This window comes from Peromyscus eremicus, chromosome 9 (assembly GCF_949786415.1).
Source record: "Peromyscus eremicus chromosome 9, PerEre_H2_v1, whole genome shotgun sequence".
In the NCBI taxonomy this organism is placed as follows: Eukaryota; Metazoa; Chordata; class Mammalia; order Rodentia; family Cricetidae; genus Peromyscus; species Peromyscus eremicus.
This window is the reverse complement of record NC_081425.1, coordinates 78,153,473-78,171,139: the sequence shown is the minus strand read 5'-3', so window position 1 is coordinate 78,171,139 and position 17,667 is coordinate 78,153,473. Positions and strand designations below refer to the sequence as shown.

Below are 17,667 nucleotides of genomic sequence, written 5' to 3'. Positions count from 1 at the left end.
GAACATTCTCATATCCAGACTGTTTTAGAGCTGGCTGCACCAGATTGGCATCTTGTGTTATAGTTGCTTGAAGAACATACAAGAGGCCCTTTCCTAAGCAAAGCACATTCATAGCCATTCATTTTTTTAATGTGTCCCCTTTCTGGCCACAGACTAATGGTAAAAGTGATCAAAGCTATCTTCATCACCACTTCCCATATAGATCCAAGATTTTAAAACATGGAGTTCTGGTTAACCCAGCATATTCCCCTTTTCTTTGTTCTTAAGGAACCATAATCTAAGAGCAAATAAAATAGATACTTATTTTCTGCAAGAGGTAGCGCCGCCCCCCCCTTCCCCACTACACACACACACACACACACACACACACATACACACACACATACACACATACACACAGAATTCAGCTGGTGGGTTCATTCCTTAAATGGTACTACAGAGGAAACCTGGGAATACGCTGGTTTTGTTGTCCTTAGAAGCAACTGATTAGAAAAAACAACTACAGTGTTGGCTACACTACTTCCGCAGCCTTGGACACGAGCTACAATCCACTTCTACAGTTGGGAACTTCTTAGTCAACTCAATGATTTAAATTTTATCCTGCAGTATTACTTAACCTCCCCCCATTTCCAGTTCTAGAAAATTAGGCAAAAACATGTTTTTGTTTTAATCAGTGTTTCCTCAAGCAAAGATAGTTTTGCCTCACAGCCCTAGTGGATCCTGACAAAACTGTTCTATACTGGGGTTTGGAACACACAAAAGTGCCCCTCACATTTCACAACTTCAGCTTTTTTAAGGGACAGTTGTGGTCTCCAGTAACAGCTAAAAATCTAAAATGAGAGTTATATCAATCCGGGGTAAACCCACATCTGGCTGCTTTGCCCACTGGTAAATTGTGATTTCTGCTCCTTCTAATGTTTAGTTGCCAAGATTGTCCTTTATCACATAGTCCCTCTTACATAAATACACTATTAATTTCCATTCCTTTATGGATTGAATAAAATTTTTAGTTTTTTTATTAATAAAATCCAGATCCAGAATCTTAGTTTCATTGGCTATTCTTCAAAAATAAAATGAGTCTGACCTAAAGTTGTTAGTAAAATAGCATGTCCATCATTCAGAACGTTATTCATATAAATGTATTTTATTGTTTTAAACAGAACAAAAGAAGAGGCAGAAAATATCTGTATATAATAAATCCTAGCTTATAAATGTAGTTTTGTTAGTGGTTGGCATCTCTAACTCATTCGGGGACTGTTTCCTCTTGTCTCCAATGTAAGCACTGACACTGGAGAGAAGCAGCACACCTGGTGGGTGTGGGAATGTCCCCAGCACGGGAGGAACTTGGAGAGCGAGCAGACGTGACTCTTCATAGTTCCTCTAGGTGATCTTTAAAACAAAAGGTGATCTTTGGCATAGAGTCATACTTTAAAGGCATTGATATGCATTTATATCAGGTAAGCAACTATAAAGATATGCTGAGAGCTTTGAAAATGATCAGCTGAAAGGAAATAGAGGAAGCCTGAGTATACAGGATCAACTGAAGGTGTACACATTCAGTGTTGGGACTGAACACATAGATATGGGAAGAACATCTAGGAAAGGGTCTCACTCCTGTATTCTTCTGGGTCTTGACTTCTGAAATAAGTATTCATGTCCTGGGAAATGCTTGTGGGATAAATACAGAAAAGAGGAAGTCGCTTTCTCTGACTTTGTCAGATAGGAAACATACCTTTCTTGATAATTAGATATCCTACTCATTACTCTTGAATATTTGGGAGAGGATGAAAAAGACTTGGTTGTAATTGGTTAAAAGCAACTAGGAATTATAATAATTTCTATTGTTTTATCCCTAGCAGCACCAGCATCGTAATCTGCAAATGCTAGTCTCCCTGACACAAGAAGTATCTTTCAGACAGGACTGCCTTTCCATCAAGTCTCTTAAGGAGCAAGCCCTGATTTTTAGGACTTAATTTTGAATGGACCTTCCAAAGTTACAAGGAAACCAAGTGTGGCTGGTAGGTGCTAATAGTCTGATGCAGGCAGATTGCTTGAACCCAGAAGTTCAAGACTAGCCTGACAGTATAAAGAGACCCAGTCTCAAAAATTTAAAAAAAAAAAAAAAAAAAAAAAAAAAAGTGGGCTGGGGGACTACAGACAAACACATACCTATGTATCTTTAAAGTCTTGTTTAAGAAGCATTATAGAAGACTGCCAAAGCCTGGATGATTTGGTTAAAAATAAATGCAGCATTTCAGCTCAGAAATAAGAAAAAAAAGGGGGGGGGGGGCTAAGAATGAATGCTAAGGCCTCAGCAGGGACCTCTACTGGCAGTGACAAAGCATAGAAAACCTGGGAGTGGCCCCACTAAGAGGATGGGCAGGATCACACCCCAGCTACTCTGACCCTCTAGTGGCAGAGAGCACCAGTGTGTTTGCTGGTTGGTTACCTTGGCAACCAAGCAAGGCAGGATGTGAGGCAGGAAGTTTCCCTAGCACAGATATTACTCAGGGGCATGGTAAAGACAGAAAGTGATTTCCTCCTGACAATGAAAGTTGGTTTTACATTGTGAGGAACTAGGATTACATGAGGGGAAAGCAGGAAATGAATCCAGGCCACGTAAGCTGGCCCTCCCCAGAAATCACCTTATCCTGCAGCAATGATAAACAGCCCAGGGAAGGTAGGCAGGGTCAGCAGCAACATGAAAAACCCAAAATAACTTTTGGAAGCACAGTTATTAACTGACTTGCCTCAGCTCTACGTCTTGGCCTGAAGAGGAAAAGGGGAGTCGGTGAACCGTAAACAGAGAGGGGAATGCTCCCTGGGGCAGAGCAGGGCTTCCAGCTAGTGTTCACTCTTATTCTGAGCTTATGTAAAATCCATGGGCTAGAGACCCAGTCCACTTCCTGGGTGACTGTGCACAGGAGTAACAGAGTACAGGGTTCATACAGAGACACAGTTCAAAGTGTCCATGACAAGAGTGTAAATGTTTTCTATGTGAAGAAGCCCCCATTCCTTTCTGGTGTGTGAGACCAGGAATTGATTTCTACTCCCGGCAACTCTGAATGGCTTCTGGAACTCATCATTCTCTTCTCTCTAGCAGAGGCTTATGTACCAGCCAGGTTCGGCTAGGCACCTACTGGTACCAGGGAGTCTTTCGGACCCAGCGCAGAGTAAATCCAGCATCTGTTCGAATTTTGATTGAAGCTGCTTCTGCTTCTCGCACAGTCTCCTTCACAGACTGCATGAGGTTCTGGGCATTATGAACCAGCATCTCTGTGGCCTGCAATAAAAAGCACCCCATTACTGTAGTCCCTAATGCAGCACTGCCTTCAAGAAACCGTGAAGCCAGGCATTGACTGCAGTTAGCCCCACCTGCACTGGTGTCCAACCCTTGTTGCGTCACTGGTGGTTTAACTGTATAAACAAAACAACACACCACCGACTGTGCATTGCATCCTTGTATGGATGACATCATGTACTCGATCTTGTTTTCAAAGGTGGTGATCTTTCGGGACTCTTGCTATTTCCTCTACCTGCAACACTTTTCTTCCCAGTAACCCAGGGCTCTCCCTCCAGTGTCCTTCAGATCTTTGCTAAGCAGTCACGTTAGGGGAACCCTTCCTTTTTGTTTATGTTAAATCACACACCACCTAAACTAGCATTCTTCACTTCAGATTATTTTTCTTCATAAAATTGATCATCACTAATTGGTATGCTATATATTCTACCTACATTGTTTTGGGGATGGGTTTTGTTTTACTCATTGGCATTTGTTTTTGGTTTTTTGAGGGGAGGGAGTTGATTTATCTATCTGTACTAAATTTTAAGTTCCATAGGGCAGAGATTTTTGTTACTTTTATTCACTGCTCTCCATTATTAAGGACAAGAGGCATTTAATAAACAACAAATGAAAATAATCAAACCAGCCGGGCGGTAGTGGCACACGCCTTTAATCCCAGCACTCAGAAGGCAGAGGTAAGCGGATCTCTGTGAGTTCAAGGCCAGCCTGGGCTACAGAGTGAGTTCCAGGAAAGGCACAAAGCTACACAGAGAAACCCTGTCTCAAAAAACAAAACAAAATAATAATAATAATTAAAAAACTAAGCAACCAACTACCTTCTAAGTGTATGTACATTAATTTTCCAAACACAAACTCAGAGGACAGGAATGTAGCAAGAAGTCTACTCACAGCCAGACAACTCAATGATTCTTCTAGGGTAGTAATACTATCTTTAAGTCATAGGTCTTTTGAGGACTTAATGAAGACTGTAGAGTTTCCCCAGAAAAATGTGTCACATGAGTGAATGTGTGCATAAACTTCAGAGGGCTCTGAGGAAAGTATCTGTCATCTAAATTCCTAACATCTTGTTGTTATGAAGGCTCATGGGCCCAGAAAGGCTTGGAGCCTTGCCAGCAAAACTCCCAACTGTCAGGTCCTACTCAATACTCCTCATTTATATCCTGTGTTTGTTCCATTCTGCCACACTCTTTCTACCTCTTTTCACTTAATGGAACACACAGAGGCTCACCATGCATTGTTAATTAACTTGATGTGCGTTAGCATGATCGCAGACTGACCCTTCCTTTCCCAGCCTCACCTATCTCTAGGCAGAAGACATCCCACTAAGGAAAGTAACCCAGTACCAAACTCCACTTGAAAGACCTGGAAGTTGGGGATGTTCATAAAGCTCCCATAGTAGGGAGGTGAGAGCTGTTGAAGTAAAATAACTTGGTGTAAGCAGCTGTGGTAACAGGAAGAGTGTCCTCCATGTTCCTCAGTGATGCCCCCTAGCCTCTGTAGAAGTCAGAAGCAGTTGGGCTCCCAAATTATTTGTGAGTTCCCTAACGGGGAAAGATTGTCTCTCTCATTTTAGCTTTTAAAATAATGATGGGTCCTCTGTACACAAGTAACCAAGATGTGCTCTACCATAAGAAAATGGGGAGTGTGGCTCAGAGTAGGGCCCACCAGAGACAAGATAAGAAAGAGTTGCTGCATTCTTAATTCAGAGGTAAGTTTGTCCTAAAGCTAAAATTAAACAGCAAAGAAGCTAGAGAAACGGAACCCAGAGCAGCAGCACATACCTGCTCGGATTCCTCATCACTGATGTTGGTCCGGCCCAGCATGGTAGCCTTCACTGTGGACAGGATTTTGAGCTGGGTGCTTATAGTTGGGATTCGCTCACATACCTACAGAGAAAGTTTCATTTGGTGTTTGTTGGTTGTCTGCCCCAAGTTCCTTGCAAGCAAATATACCCAGCTCCATTCCCAGTCGCTGGCATGCAGAAGTACTCAATAAATGAGCAGCACACATATACTTGTTTTTATCCCTAGGGTCAGTCCTGACCCAATTGGTTCATAGATGGAGGCAGTCAAATTCTACTGGGTTAGAAAATAAACTTCTGGTCTATTTTCTCCAAGTATCCACACACTACCTTGCTGCTGTTGCCTGCCTTTCTTGAGTGCCTCTTCCTCCCAATTCACCCAATCTCTTCTCTGCCTTTTCCCTCACAGTCACACTTCCCACCCAGGTTCTCTCTCTTCTCTTCTCTTCTCTTCCTCTCCCCTTCCCTTCTCCCTCTCTCCCCCTCCCGCTCCCTCCCCCTCCCTCTCCCTCTCTCTCTCACTCCCTCTCCCTCTCTCCCTCCCTCCCTCCCTCCTCTCCTCTCCTCTCTGGTTAAATACACACACACACACACACACACACACACACACACACACACACACACACACACACGAGCCTATTTCCCCAAGTACCTGTAAGAGATTGGTTCTAATCCGCTTATCTGTGCACTGCTTGGCAACCTCCTTGGCCAGCCGAGTCACCTCATCAGAGGCCTTAGCGATGTCCTTGGCACACTGAATAAGTGCCCGCTTGGTACCACTACCCCCTCTTACCAGCCGAGACATCTCCGCCATCAGCAGAGCCATGCGCTTGGCTGCTGCAATGATGTCGTTGCCCTAGAGAGAAGCAAAGATACAGCGTGAGCTCTGCCCATACACTGGCCAAGCTAAGGAAAGAAAAACAGAGGAAGCCTGCTGCTCTAGCAGCCTCTGGAAGGCTAAGGAAACGGGAAAGTACTGTTTGGGGTAATAGAAAGCACTGGAGAGACAGGGCACTTGCCCCAGCACTCAGTGAGAGAAAATAACCTGAATGAAAACAAAGAAGACCCAGAAATTAGTCTGAAAGGGCAACGTGGGCGCCCCAGGCACAGCACTGAACAAGCACTTGAGCGTCTCCAGGTTAATTGTGTCAATAACGTAGGGCCAGAGCCAAGGAGTCGGTCATACAGGCATTTTCATCTCTATACAGGGGAGAAAGCAGTTGAGCTGGCCAGCGAAGAACACAGAGGAGGCTTTCCAGATGCTGAAAGCATCCTCTTATCTTTCTCTTGTAAACAGCAGCCAAGTACTTGAACTACTTCACTAGAACGTTTTATGTGATGATTCTCAGCCTGAGAGAAGAAGGGGGAAATGCATATTTTCCGCATTTTCTACTTTGGTCTCCCTCTACTGCCTCTTGACCTGTCAGTCTGAAAAAGCATACAAAATAGTATTAAAATAAATCATTCCACATTTAAAAAAAAAATTTTTGATTCCACAAATCAATTCTCCAGTCCTATCATCAGCTAAATGAAGCTTCCAATTAAGGAATGTTCACTTAGGAGGATGCTGAGGAAGGAATCAAATAAATAAATAAACCTGAATCAGGCTATAAAAGGAACCCCCTCTCTCAATGGCAGTTTGTCTGAGATTTGGCATTTGGTACACTTAAAATCCTCATGGATCATAATGAGGAAATATTTAAGCAATTTATTTTATGTCCTTAACAACCTAAAATTACAGCAACTTCAGTGTGTAAAACTAACTGAATGGCCAAGCCCCACTCATTTGTCCCCTCATGCTTCTCAGTTTCTACACAGTGCAGTGAGACACACACAAACCATGCCACTCGGTGCTCTGCAAGAGCTCCACAGGCACAGGAAGTGGCTCATCATTGATGTTGGAAGGTACATGTCACAGGAAATCAACCGAGGCTAGAAAGAACACAGGTTTGGGAGGTCATGAGGACAGGCATGTGTTAGTTGAAGCCCTCTGGGCAAACTTGCAGTGTAGACCTGAGATAATTTAGGATTCCATGACTTTGGTTAGAAGACAGCACAGTGCCAGGGTTAGTTTTTACCCACCATCTTCAGACTCTTGCAACATGCCATCTTTACATAGGAAAAACAAACAAGGTGATCCCTTCTACACCTGAACTCTCCAAGTTAATGTTAGTTCAGTACCCAAGGCTCTGTCACCTAGCTGATGGCCCTCAGCTTTCCTTGTGGCCACTTCCGACCCTTCTGAGACACCTGGAAAAGCAGTAAAGCCCCTTCCTTCCCTGTGGGCTCCCACAAAGGCTGGCATCTGTCACAGCCAGGTGCAGGGCAGCAAGCAGTCCCCAGAGACTCTGCCATTTAAGGCTGCTTTTGCCCTGATCAGCTCTGCCTGAGCCATCAGTGAGAGGTCAGTGGGAGCCAAGCAAAGCTCGGTGGTCAAGCTAGGGGAACTTTAGTGGTCCCCAATGGTTCCTGACCTAGAAGTCACTGAGAGATGCATCTACAGCTTCCCAAGGAATTTATAATTCCAACAATGGCCACAAAAATGGGAAGAAAATGAATCCTTTGAAAAGTGACCCCATTTCTCTTCCCTAAACATAAATGCGGTTCATTTGGATATTAGCAAACCTATCAAACTTGTGAAGCCAGCCCTAAGAACAAGGTGCAGACAGACAGTTGCCCGCCCGGCTCAGACTCACAGGACCCGCACAGATAATGAGTGATGCAGGGTGTCAAGGCTGCACATGGCCGGATGCATTTGGAGCAGCCCCCAACTGGGGGTACCGATCAGTACCTTACTAGACCACTTGGTAGCTTCCCGATGCAAGGACTGAGCCGCGGCCAGAATGGGCTGGTTGACCGGCTGATTAGATGGCATTAACAGCAGCTCAGGTTCGTAATCGTCTTCCATGTCAGAGGGAAAAGGGAACCCAACAGCATCAGCCGCCTCTGCCTCAGCTACAACTCCTATACCCACCTGAGCGGCTGGGATACCCGGCTTTGTCGATGGCGGGAAGGGTGAAAAATAGGGATAGTGTTAGTAAGAACAACAGGACTTGGGAAACGGAGCTTCAGCTAGTTTAGTAACCAAAGCTTGCCTGGAATGGGAAAGAAAATGGCATGCTCTCCAGGAACCAGGTGAACCAAGGTTCAAAGACAGGAACTCAGCCTCCAGCCTAAGTCACCTTGAGAGAAGGAAAGAAATTTGCTCTAGCGAAAGGTTTCCAGAGAAGGCAATATATGCTTGTTGCTGAAGTTAAACCTGACCAGAATCACGTCTGGGGAATCAAACAACCCAGTAGTCATTACCTTTCAAAGAAATCCAGAGGGGAAAAGTAAACACAGCCATATGCGCTGTTTGTAAAGGAAAACTGAGCATCCTCCTAAATCAGATACTCACTATTCCATCATCCTAGAACATGCAGCTCTGCAGCTGTTACTGTTTCCTTTAGGAATTACAAGTCCCAGACTAGAAATGGTATGTCAAAAGTAACAGCAAACCAGGAAACAGACAAGAAAATCAACATAATGGTGCATGAAGAGGATTTACCAAATACACTACAACTGCTCAGCTAGCTATAAGGAGCCTCGAGAAGACACCTCCTCTAGTTCCTACGATGAAAAACCTACATTTCAGCCTCTTTCTCCGTAAAAAGATCTTCAAAGACAAAGCTTCCACAATATCTTACTGTGGCAATTGAAAGCACCGCCTTCTGGATACAACCTAAATCTCTCTTTTGTTGAAAATAGCTTCTCACTCAGCCCAAACTCAACTTACTAGTTCACAGATCAGGTAACACACAGACTTGGCAACCAAATGAGGCTAAGCTCTGAGGAGCCCTCATATGAACCCAAAATGGGTGCTTATGAAAGAACAGGACCAAGAGGGGAAGAACATGAATTTTATATCAAAGGTGAGAATTGGAAGGGCTTGGGAAGATACAGAGAACAGGAGCTAAGAACAAGCTGGAATGGAAAGAAAAGGAATTGCTCTAATTTATGTAAAGACTGAGGAACACAGGTTTACACCAGAAAGTGTTCACATGGAATTCTAGTCAGTTTTATTTAAATGTGTGTTCTTATGGAATTTTATCGAAAGTTCCTAAAAGTCTAATTCCTACCAGTGCATTTCTGTAGTCCCAGGACTTCAGAGGCAGAGATAGAGACAGAAGACCATGCTGGAGACCAGTGAGTCATGAGACTGTCTCAAGAAATAGAAACACTTTTAAATATTAAAAATAGAAATCCTTGGGCTGGAAAGACAGCTCAGTGGTTGAGAGCATTGACTAGTCTTCTCCAGGACCTGGATTCAGTTCCCAGCACCCCCATGATAGTTCACAACCATCTGTAACTACAGCTCCAGGGGACCTGACACCCTCTCCTGGCTCTCATGGGCACTGCACACATGTGGTATACAGACACAGATGCAGGCAAAACACCCGTAGGCATGAAATAAAAATAATTCTTTAAAAAACAAGAACAAAAATAAAAAATTCTTATCCTAAATACAAAACCCATCTCCAAAAAGTGGCAATGAAGTTGGAGAAGGCCAGTGAGGGGTTTAGGTACCACCAGTCCTTTCTCCTAAACTGTCTCAACCAAAGACTCACCCCCATTCCTTGGAAGAAAAGAGCACTTTGCTGTTGCTAAGGTTCAGAGTGACAAGCTGCACAAAGACAGACGGACAGATACAAACACATATTCCTACCCCTTTCATACATAGCTCAAAAGCCAGTGAAGTCATGAAATCAGACCTTCTGGCCTGGACTTCTGAACACACTGAGCAGAGTGGGGTAAATGCTGCCTGACCCTCTGAAGTTCCACCTTTACAGTCCACATGTACTTTTGTGTTCTTCAAAATAAATGTGGGTTACTATAATTAAATTTATATTTTCTTTGAGGAAAATCAACACTATTGCCACTCTCTCCCATTCTCCATGCACAGTAGAATTTGTGCTACATGATCCTAGGGGTGTTAGAGAGACACCATCATAAATAATTCCACGGGTCAGGTCCAACACTAACAAGGTTTCCACTTCTGGGAACCTGGGCTCCCAGCTAACAGTTCTAACACTGGATTAAAAACCAAGGTCAATTTCTCAGCCTGGAGGGGGTGGGCCAACCAGTTCCCTCACAAAGTGTATTCAGTTGAGGATTTAAAACTAAGGAATATAGTGGGAACGAAGGGCTGGAGTTCGGGATGCATTAGAAAACAGTTTAGAGCTAAGAACCACATCTCACTGCTAAATGAGCAAAAGGCTTTCACTCTAAGCAAGAAAAACTACCACTCATTTGCAGCACTCAGGGAAACAGGCAGGAGAGGGAGGCAGGACTGCAGTCACATCCAGATTCTCACCCACACCATTAATACTTAGACTTTCAAATTAGCTGAATTGAAGCTAACCTGGAGCTGTCTTGAGTAAAGAGGGAGGGACGGAAAGATTCTGAGCAAGGACAAAAACACGCTGCTTCTGAGACACCAGTCTACCTGCTTCTTAATGCAAGAATTGAAAGAAAGGCATAGATTTCATCTAGCAAAGCCCACATAAGATACTTTCCCACCTGAGGTTTTGCCTGTTAGTAACGGAGCATCGGAAAACATTCAATAATCCAAGAAAGATAAAGTTTCTAAAAAGACCCCAAATGTCAAGAGTCAGAGCTGACGCTAACAGAAAAAGAAGGAGAAACCCTTCTTTAGCCACGGACGTCCCAGCTTTCACTTTTGCCCAAGGAGAGGCAAACCATCAAATACTACAGACTTCTCACTGAATCCCTAGTGAAAAGAACACACTGCCTGAAACACAGGCTGTAAGCAAGAAGGAAGGTGACCCCAGACAGACTTCTTCCTGGGCTGTGGCTACGGTTCTCCATCCTTCCTGGGAAGACTCCCGTGCTTGATGAGGAACGTCTCAGAGCTTACCTTGCTAGACCACTTCCGAGCTTCATCATGGAGCTGCCTAGCAGCCATCATCATGGGCTGGTTAATCACCTCCCCAGCTTTCTGCTCAGGGAACTCTTCATCCTTCTCTTCTGGTGGTGGGGGCCTGGGTGGAGGGACTTCACCCTCAGGCAGAGGTGGTTTAGGAGGAGCAAGCTCATCAGTTAGCTACAAGTGTAAAAAAGCAGGCTTATGTCAGTATAAGCCCTAGGAGCCACTACCAAAAACCAATCTAAAAAAATCTGCCCACACTGACTCCATGTAAGACCACCCACACCCAGCCATGAGGCCCATCTGTGTAATCTCAATAAAAAACATTTTTTCTTCTCTACAAGAAACTCACAGCTGTGTGTTGGTCATCTCCCACAGGAGGCATAGATAGCATTACCACATCAACAATTCCAAAGCCAATCCCCATAGTAGATGGAAGGCCTGGCTCTGGATCTGGATCTGGTTGTCAAAGGGCAAATGGGAGGCAATAACCTCTCATTGGAGCTTCAGATTCTGCATCTGCCACGTGATCTCTACATCCCTAATTCTAAATGCCATGACTCAAAGGAGCCACTTACCAGGAACATCACTCTCCTGTGGCTCTTACCATCAAAAGCCTCACTGGAAAGTGTAAAGAAATGTTGAAAACTGGGAAACCATTAACCTTACCTATGTGTAGTAACCCAGTTTTGTCCTTAACCAACCTAACATCTTTTACTGACATTAAATAAGAAAACATAGCCGGGTGGGTGGTGGTGGTGGCGGCAGCAGCACATGCCTTTAATCTCAGCACTCGGGAGGCAGAGACAGTAGGATCTCTGTGAGTTCGAGGCCAGCCTGGTCTACAGAGTGAGATCCAGGACAGCAAGGGCTACACAGAGAAACCTTGTCTTGAAAAACCAAAAAATAGGGGTTGGGGATTTAGCTCAATGTTAGAGCATTTGTCTAGCAAGCGCAAAGCACTGGGTTCAGTCCTCAGCTCCAAAAAAAAAAAAAAAAACAAAACCCAAAAGATTAAAAAAAAGTAAAGAAAACATACCGAAGGACTAAAGGAAGTAAATACAATTGTCTCGATGTGCTATTCCCAAATCAGCATATTTCTAAACTGTTAGCTGGAGTAAATATCTGCATATGATCATTACTATTTCTGTTTCTAGGATATTACTCAACTAGCTTATTCTTAAAGCATGGAAAATTATATTCGTGGTACTTAGTGGGAAAGAGTTACAAAAGGATTTGAGGGCCTAGAGGGATGGCTCAGCAGTTAAGAACACTTGTTGCTCCTCCAGAAGATATGGGTTCAAATTCCCAGCACCCACAAGGCAGCTCACAGCCATCTCTAACTCTGGATCCAGGGGCTCTGGGGCCACCTCTGGGCTCTGAGCACTACACATGCAAGCAGTGCACAGCACCCGCACATATAAAATAAAAAATTGTTTAAAAATTTGAATTCTTCTTGGTCTGGGGAGATAGTAGAGCACTTGCCACGCAAGCATGGAGACCCCAGTTTGATCCCTAGCACCCAAGTAAAAAACTCAGTATTGGCCTGAGTGGTGGCACACACCTTTAATCCCAACACTGAGGAAGCAGATCTCTGTGAGATCTCGAGGCCAGCCTGGTCTAATAGTGAGTTCCAGAACAACCAAGGCTGTGTAAAGAAACCTTGTCTCAAAAAACCAAAACCAAACCCCCAAACAGCGACTGGGCATGGTGGTGTGTGCTTGTAACTCCAGCCCTGAAGAGGCGGAGACAAGCAAATCCTGACTCATTGGCCAGCCAGCAAGCCCTCTCCATCCCAGTGAGAGGTCTTGGCTCCAAAATGAAGGTGGGTAGCTCCTGACAGACAACACCTGAAGGTGCCCTCCACAAGCACATGCACAAATTGCATATGCCCCTGAACACACACACACACACACACACACACAATTTAATATGTTTAAAATCAAGTATTAATTTTGTTACTAAAAAGAGAGAAAGGCAAGAACCTAACAAGAGTCAAATACTGCAATCCCCCTCTTAGCAAAATCCTCACCACCAAATGTCCACACTCTTCTACAGCTCATCCCTCATCATCTATCACAACTGCACTTACCTGCTCCCTTCTCACCCTGTCACACAGGCTAGCGTCACGTTAAGGACATATGAAGTGCTGGGTTATGATGCCACGCAACTCAGGAATGAAAATCAAGGTCTGTCTCTAATTAACCACACAAAAGCTACACGAGCCACCTGGACCTGGAGCAGGTAAAAGCAGATCTGCCTCTCGCACAGACTCAACCCCTGGCTGCTCAATTCCTCCCATCTCTGAGCTTACTTACTCGGAGCTGTTCAAGGTCTGGTGGAGGAGGCGGGAAGTCAGGCTCCTGAGGCTGGAAGGCTTCTCTGACCTTGGCCACGGCTCCCAGGATCCGATATCCTGAATCCAGGAAGCTCTTTTGCAGGCCTAAAAAGAACACACTCTCACTTTCAGCTGGCCAGGTCAGGGCCCAAGGCACTGCCCGTCCAGCAGAAGAACTGGTTCCCATTAACGAGGCTGGATGTGAAGCTGCCAGTGGGAATCATGGGCAGGGACAAGGGAAGTAGGGCAGGTCAGAGGCCCTGAGGAAGTAGCCCAAGGCAGTTGTTCCTACAGGGGTGAGGATGCCTTCTGATGGTACAACCCAAGTGCTTGGGAGAATCCTGGGTGTGAGCTAGGCTCAAGTGGTACCCATCACTTCTCTTATGATGAAGTATGGTCATGAGACAGGTCTGCTGAGTGCAGAGTCACTGAGTGGAGATGTCAGCTCCAGATTGGGTTTGTAGCTCCCTAGAGTACATCTCACCTTTCTATGTCTGTGCTCTAGTTGGCATTCAGTGTGTTAGTCCTTATCTTGATCTGCTAAAATATTTAGAAATTCCAATGAAAAGATCAAATGCACCCACAGTGATGGTGGACTGGGAATCTGAGGGAGACTCTGCCTAGGTCAGTAGTGAGTCAGGCAGCCTAGATTCTCACGGATGAGATGGGAAATGTTGGTTTCCAAAGGGGAAGGAATAGACATGATTGGAACCACACGAGCAGCTGCAATTATGATCTCCTCTAGTGATACTGAAACCAGCATCTAAATGGAGCTGAAGGAAACTCAAATTCTTTCATGTAGGGCTAAGAAACCCGAGTTAGTTTAGGCACTCTAGATCTGACAAAAACAAGATTCTCTACAGAGAGGTCATTGTATGTAAGAAGAGAAGTCATACCAACTTCATGAACTAAATGGTCGGCAGGTGGGTAGCTAGTTTGTTGTGGTTTGTTTTTTTTTTTAAGTTTTTTTTTTTTTTTTTTTTTTTTTTAAAGTTTCCAAACTAATGACTGTGAACTGGGCTAGGAAGCCAGACAATGTGAAGAAAGCGGAGAGATACCGATCCAGACATCAACAAGCCTGGCAATACTACACAAAACTGAACAGAAGGAAAGATTAATACAACATTCTCAAACTAAATGTCTACAATTTTTTTCCTTTGGTTTTTTTTGAGACATAGTCTCATTCTATAACCCTGCCTGCCCTCGAACTGGCTAAATAGCCCAGACTGGCCTGAAACTCAGTCATCCTCCTGCCTCAGCATCCTGGGTGCTGCGATTAGAGGAGAAAGCACCACACCAGGCATTGTCCATACTTTTGCTCCCAGGTTTTGTATGGGTGGTTGTGGATGCCTACTCCTTTCCCATCTCTGCCGAGTTAGCCTTGCAGGTAGGATGAAAGACGCCATGCACGGCTGCTTACCAGGGTCAGAGATGTTTCCAGCCACTGCCTTGGCATCCATCACCATTGGGGAGATGGTCTTGCTCAATTCATCAGAGGCAGCTTTCACAGCCTCGCGGAACTTCGGGTCCTCAGAGTTCTCTACCTCCCTCTTAGCAACCAGCAGGATCCGGTTGGCCCGACGAGCAATGCTGGTTGCTCCAGCTACCAGCATCTGAGGCTGAATATTGGCCATGGCTACCTTACACTTGTCCAGGTCTTTCTTAATTGCTTCTTCAGAAGCATCCAACAGAGATTTGGTATCAATAGCCTCGTCCACCAGCCCTGTCAAGAAAACAGAAATGGAACTGAGTTTGGTTTTAAAAGAACAAAGACTCTACAACACTGTTGTCTGTTTGCCTCTCATGAGAAAGTACAACACTCAGAATTCTCTTCTCAGTTCTAAGCCCTCCCTACAAAATTGAAAGCTTTCAAGTGAATAAAATAGCTTAAAAACCAGAAGTGCAAGCACAGCCCAGAAGGTCATTTAGACTCGGGATTTATACTGACCGTGGTCACTGGCCCCCTCTGATATCCACCACAGACAACCAGAGCCGCAAAGACATCAGGAGGGAGCAAGGACTGCGTCTGAATCCTTCACTACAGCATCAGCCCAGCATCTGCTAATGACATGCTCTCCTCCCGTCTCCCTCTCCGGCCATCTGCTGATTGCTGGCAGCTTGGAGCGCCTAGGACGAGCTGCACGGAGGACTCCGTAACCCTAACAGCCTGCGTCTCGTTTCTTTTACCTCTCTAGACACTTCGGGAGCTCCGCTTTCACCTCTGGCTACTACAAACCCCTGACAGCAGGTTCTACAGGGCAGCAACGAGCCCACACTCCTCATTTCTGCCCTCTGTCCTATCTACCCCTCCACAGACACCGGGGAAGATTCGGGGGTTCTTCTTCAGTCGCACAGACACGGTTGTCTCCCTTTTTTTGGAACTATGTAGTTGATAAGTTGGAGGAAACTCTGAGACAGGCTGGGTTAAATGGTCGCTATTGTGGTTCCATGAAATGTGATCGCTCTGAAGATGACAGTGCCACTCACTGTACCCTCCCAGCCGCTGAAACCAAACTCTAGCTGGGACTGGGCAAAGACGCTATTCAAAGGGAAGATAGGACCTGTAACAGTGAACATCACACCGGAGGGCAGCAGTAAAATAAAGGAGACTCGACAGTCTCTCTTCTAGCACAGCAGCAAAGCCTGAATGAGAAGCCGCCACTGCTCCGCAGCCTGATCAGGGCCAAGCACACTGTCGAGCACCTGACCGTCTCTTTATCCAATTACAGTTGATAGAACTGGTCCTGTTTGAGGTCCTCAGAACGCACGCATCAGACCAAACAAACTTTGCAAAATTCTACCTGTCATCTTTTCCACGTTATCAATCCACTGATTCTTCATGGTCTCAAAATGTTCATAAGCGGCTTGATTTCCGGGGTTCCTCAGTAAGATTCGAGCAGCAGAGATGACCTGTCAATGACAAAGCAATCTTCACATACCAGGGCACAAGCACATTCCAAAAACAAATCCCCACGAAAGCTTTTCCCCATTTTACCTATAGATGGCACCAGAAAACCAAAATTGGCAAGCCTCTTTAGGCTGAACACATTAAGTTTGGTGCCACAAACAGACCCCAGAGTGGGCCCTTCACACAAAGGCTTTGGGGTCACAGCCTGGTTTGAAGAAAAAAAAATAAGGTGTCAAAGTAAATGAACATTCATTTAATATTTCAGAACAATACAATAAAGCTGACATATTAAAGAGTTGATGTCTTTATATCAACCCTTTCATCTTAAAAAGAACCAAAAAGAAACTAAAAATTTAGTCAGGCAAGGTAGTTCAATCCTGCAGTCTCAGCACCTGGGGGCCTGAGGCAGGAGGTTTGGTTTGGTTTGGTTTGGTTTTGTTTTGTTTTGTTTTGTTTTGTTTTGGGAGACAGAGTGCCCTGGCTGTCCTGGAACTCACTTTGTAGACCAGGCTGGCCTGGAACTCACAGAGATCCTCATGCCTCTGCCTCCGAGTACTGGGATTAAAAGTATGTGCCACCACCGCCCAGCTTGAGGCAGGAATAAAGCTGAAAAACAGCCTGGGCAAAACAGTGTTTTTAACAATAAAAAAATTTTTTTTAATAAAATAAAAAAAAAATCAACCAAATGTATATTGCCTATAATCTCAGCAACTCGGGAGGTGAAAGCAGGCAGAAAGATTTCAAATTTAATGCTAACCTGGACTATCGACATAGCAAGACCCATATCTCAAAAATAAGAGAAAAGGTTGGCATGGTAGGCATGCCTTTAATCCTATCACTGGGGAGACAGGCAAAGAGATCTCTGTGAGTTCAAGACCAATCTGGTAAATTCTAGGCCAGCAGGGCTTCATAATAAAACCCTGTCTATAAAATAAAATATTAGCATGAAATAAAACATTAATCAGAACTGGTTTTTGAATAATGATTAAAACACCTATTCACAATTAACAAAAAATTACTCAAATTTTATTTAGAATAGTATTAACTAAAACACCTGTTGAGCTAACAAACTGCTTTCACACTCATTACACAACTGAAAATTTACATCAACCTCATGAAGGGTGGGGCAGATTAACACCTTCACTTCCAAGATGCAAAAATCAAGATGCTCTAGAGCATCTTATGAGTGACAGTGTTTGGGAAAGATGTACTGAGTAGCTGGTAATTCACAGTCCATGCAAGTATGTTTTTATTCCTCAAAACAGTGCATTATGAAGGAATAACTTCATGGAGTGAGAACGTTAGAATGCATTTGAGTCCAGATCTGTCTCTACAGCCTTCGTTCTTTCCAAGACTGGAGTGTTGAGTCTAGTTTTCCGGGTTGTTTTTG

At 44.5% G+C, this 17,667-nt stretch overlaps 1 protein-coding gene across 2 annotated transcripts in view; it reads right to left on the bottom strand.

Moving 5' to 3' along the window:
• Window positions 1–1,125: 1,125 nt before the first annotated feature.
• The window catches only part of Vcl (vinculin), a 103,516-nt gene continuing 86,974 nt past the window's right edge, over window positions 1,126–17,667 (bottom strand). The window contains exons 15-22 of one of the 2 annotated variants that reach the window (XM_059273838.1): window positions 16,171–16,279; window positions 14,790–15,092; window positions 13,350–13,474; window positions 11,023–11,208; window positions 7,897–8,100; window positions 5,758–5,961; window positions 5,086–5,190; window positions 1,126–3,283 (exon numbers count right to left, since the gene is read on the bottom strand). In XM_059273838.1, the coding sequence (XP_059129821.1) occupies window positions 3,137–3,283; window positions 5,086–5,190; window positions 5,758–5,961; window positions 7,897–8,100; window positions 11,023–11,208; window positions 13,350–13,474; window positions 14,790–15,092; window positions 16,171–16,279 (1,383 nt within the window). In that variant the 3' untranslated portion in view covers window positions 1,126–3,136. The remainder of the gene's footprint in view (window positions 3,284–5,085; window positions 5,191–5,757; window positions 5,962–7,896; window positions 8,101–11,022; window positions 11,209–13,349; window positions 13,475–14,789; window positions 15,093–16,170; window positions 16,280–17,667) is intronic. The other variant, XM_059273839.1, reaches the window with a different exon arrangement.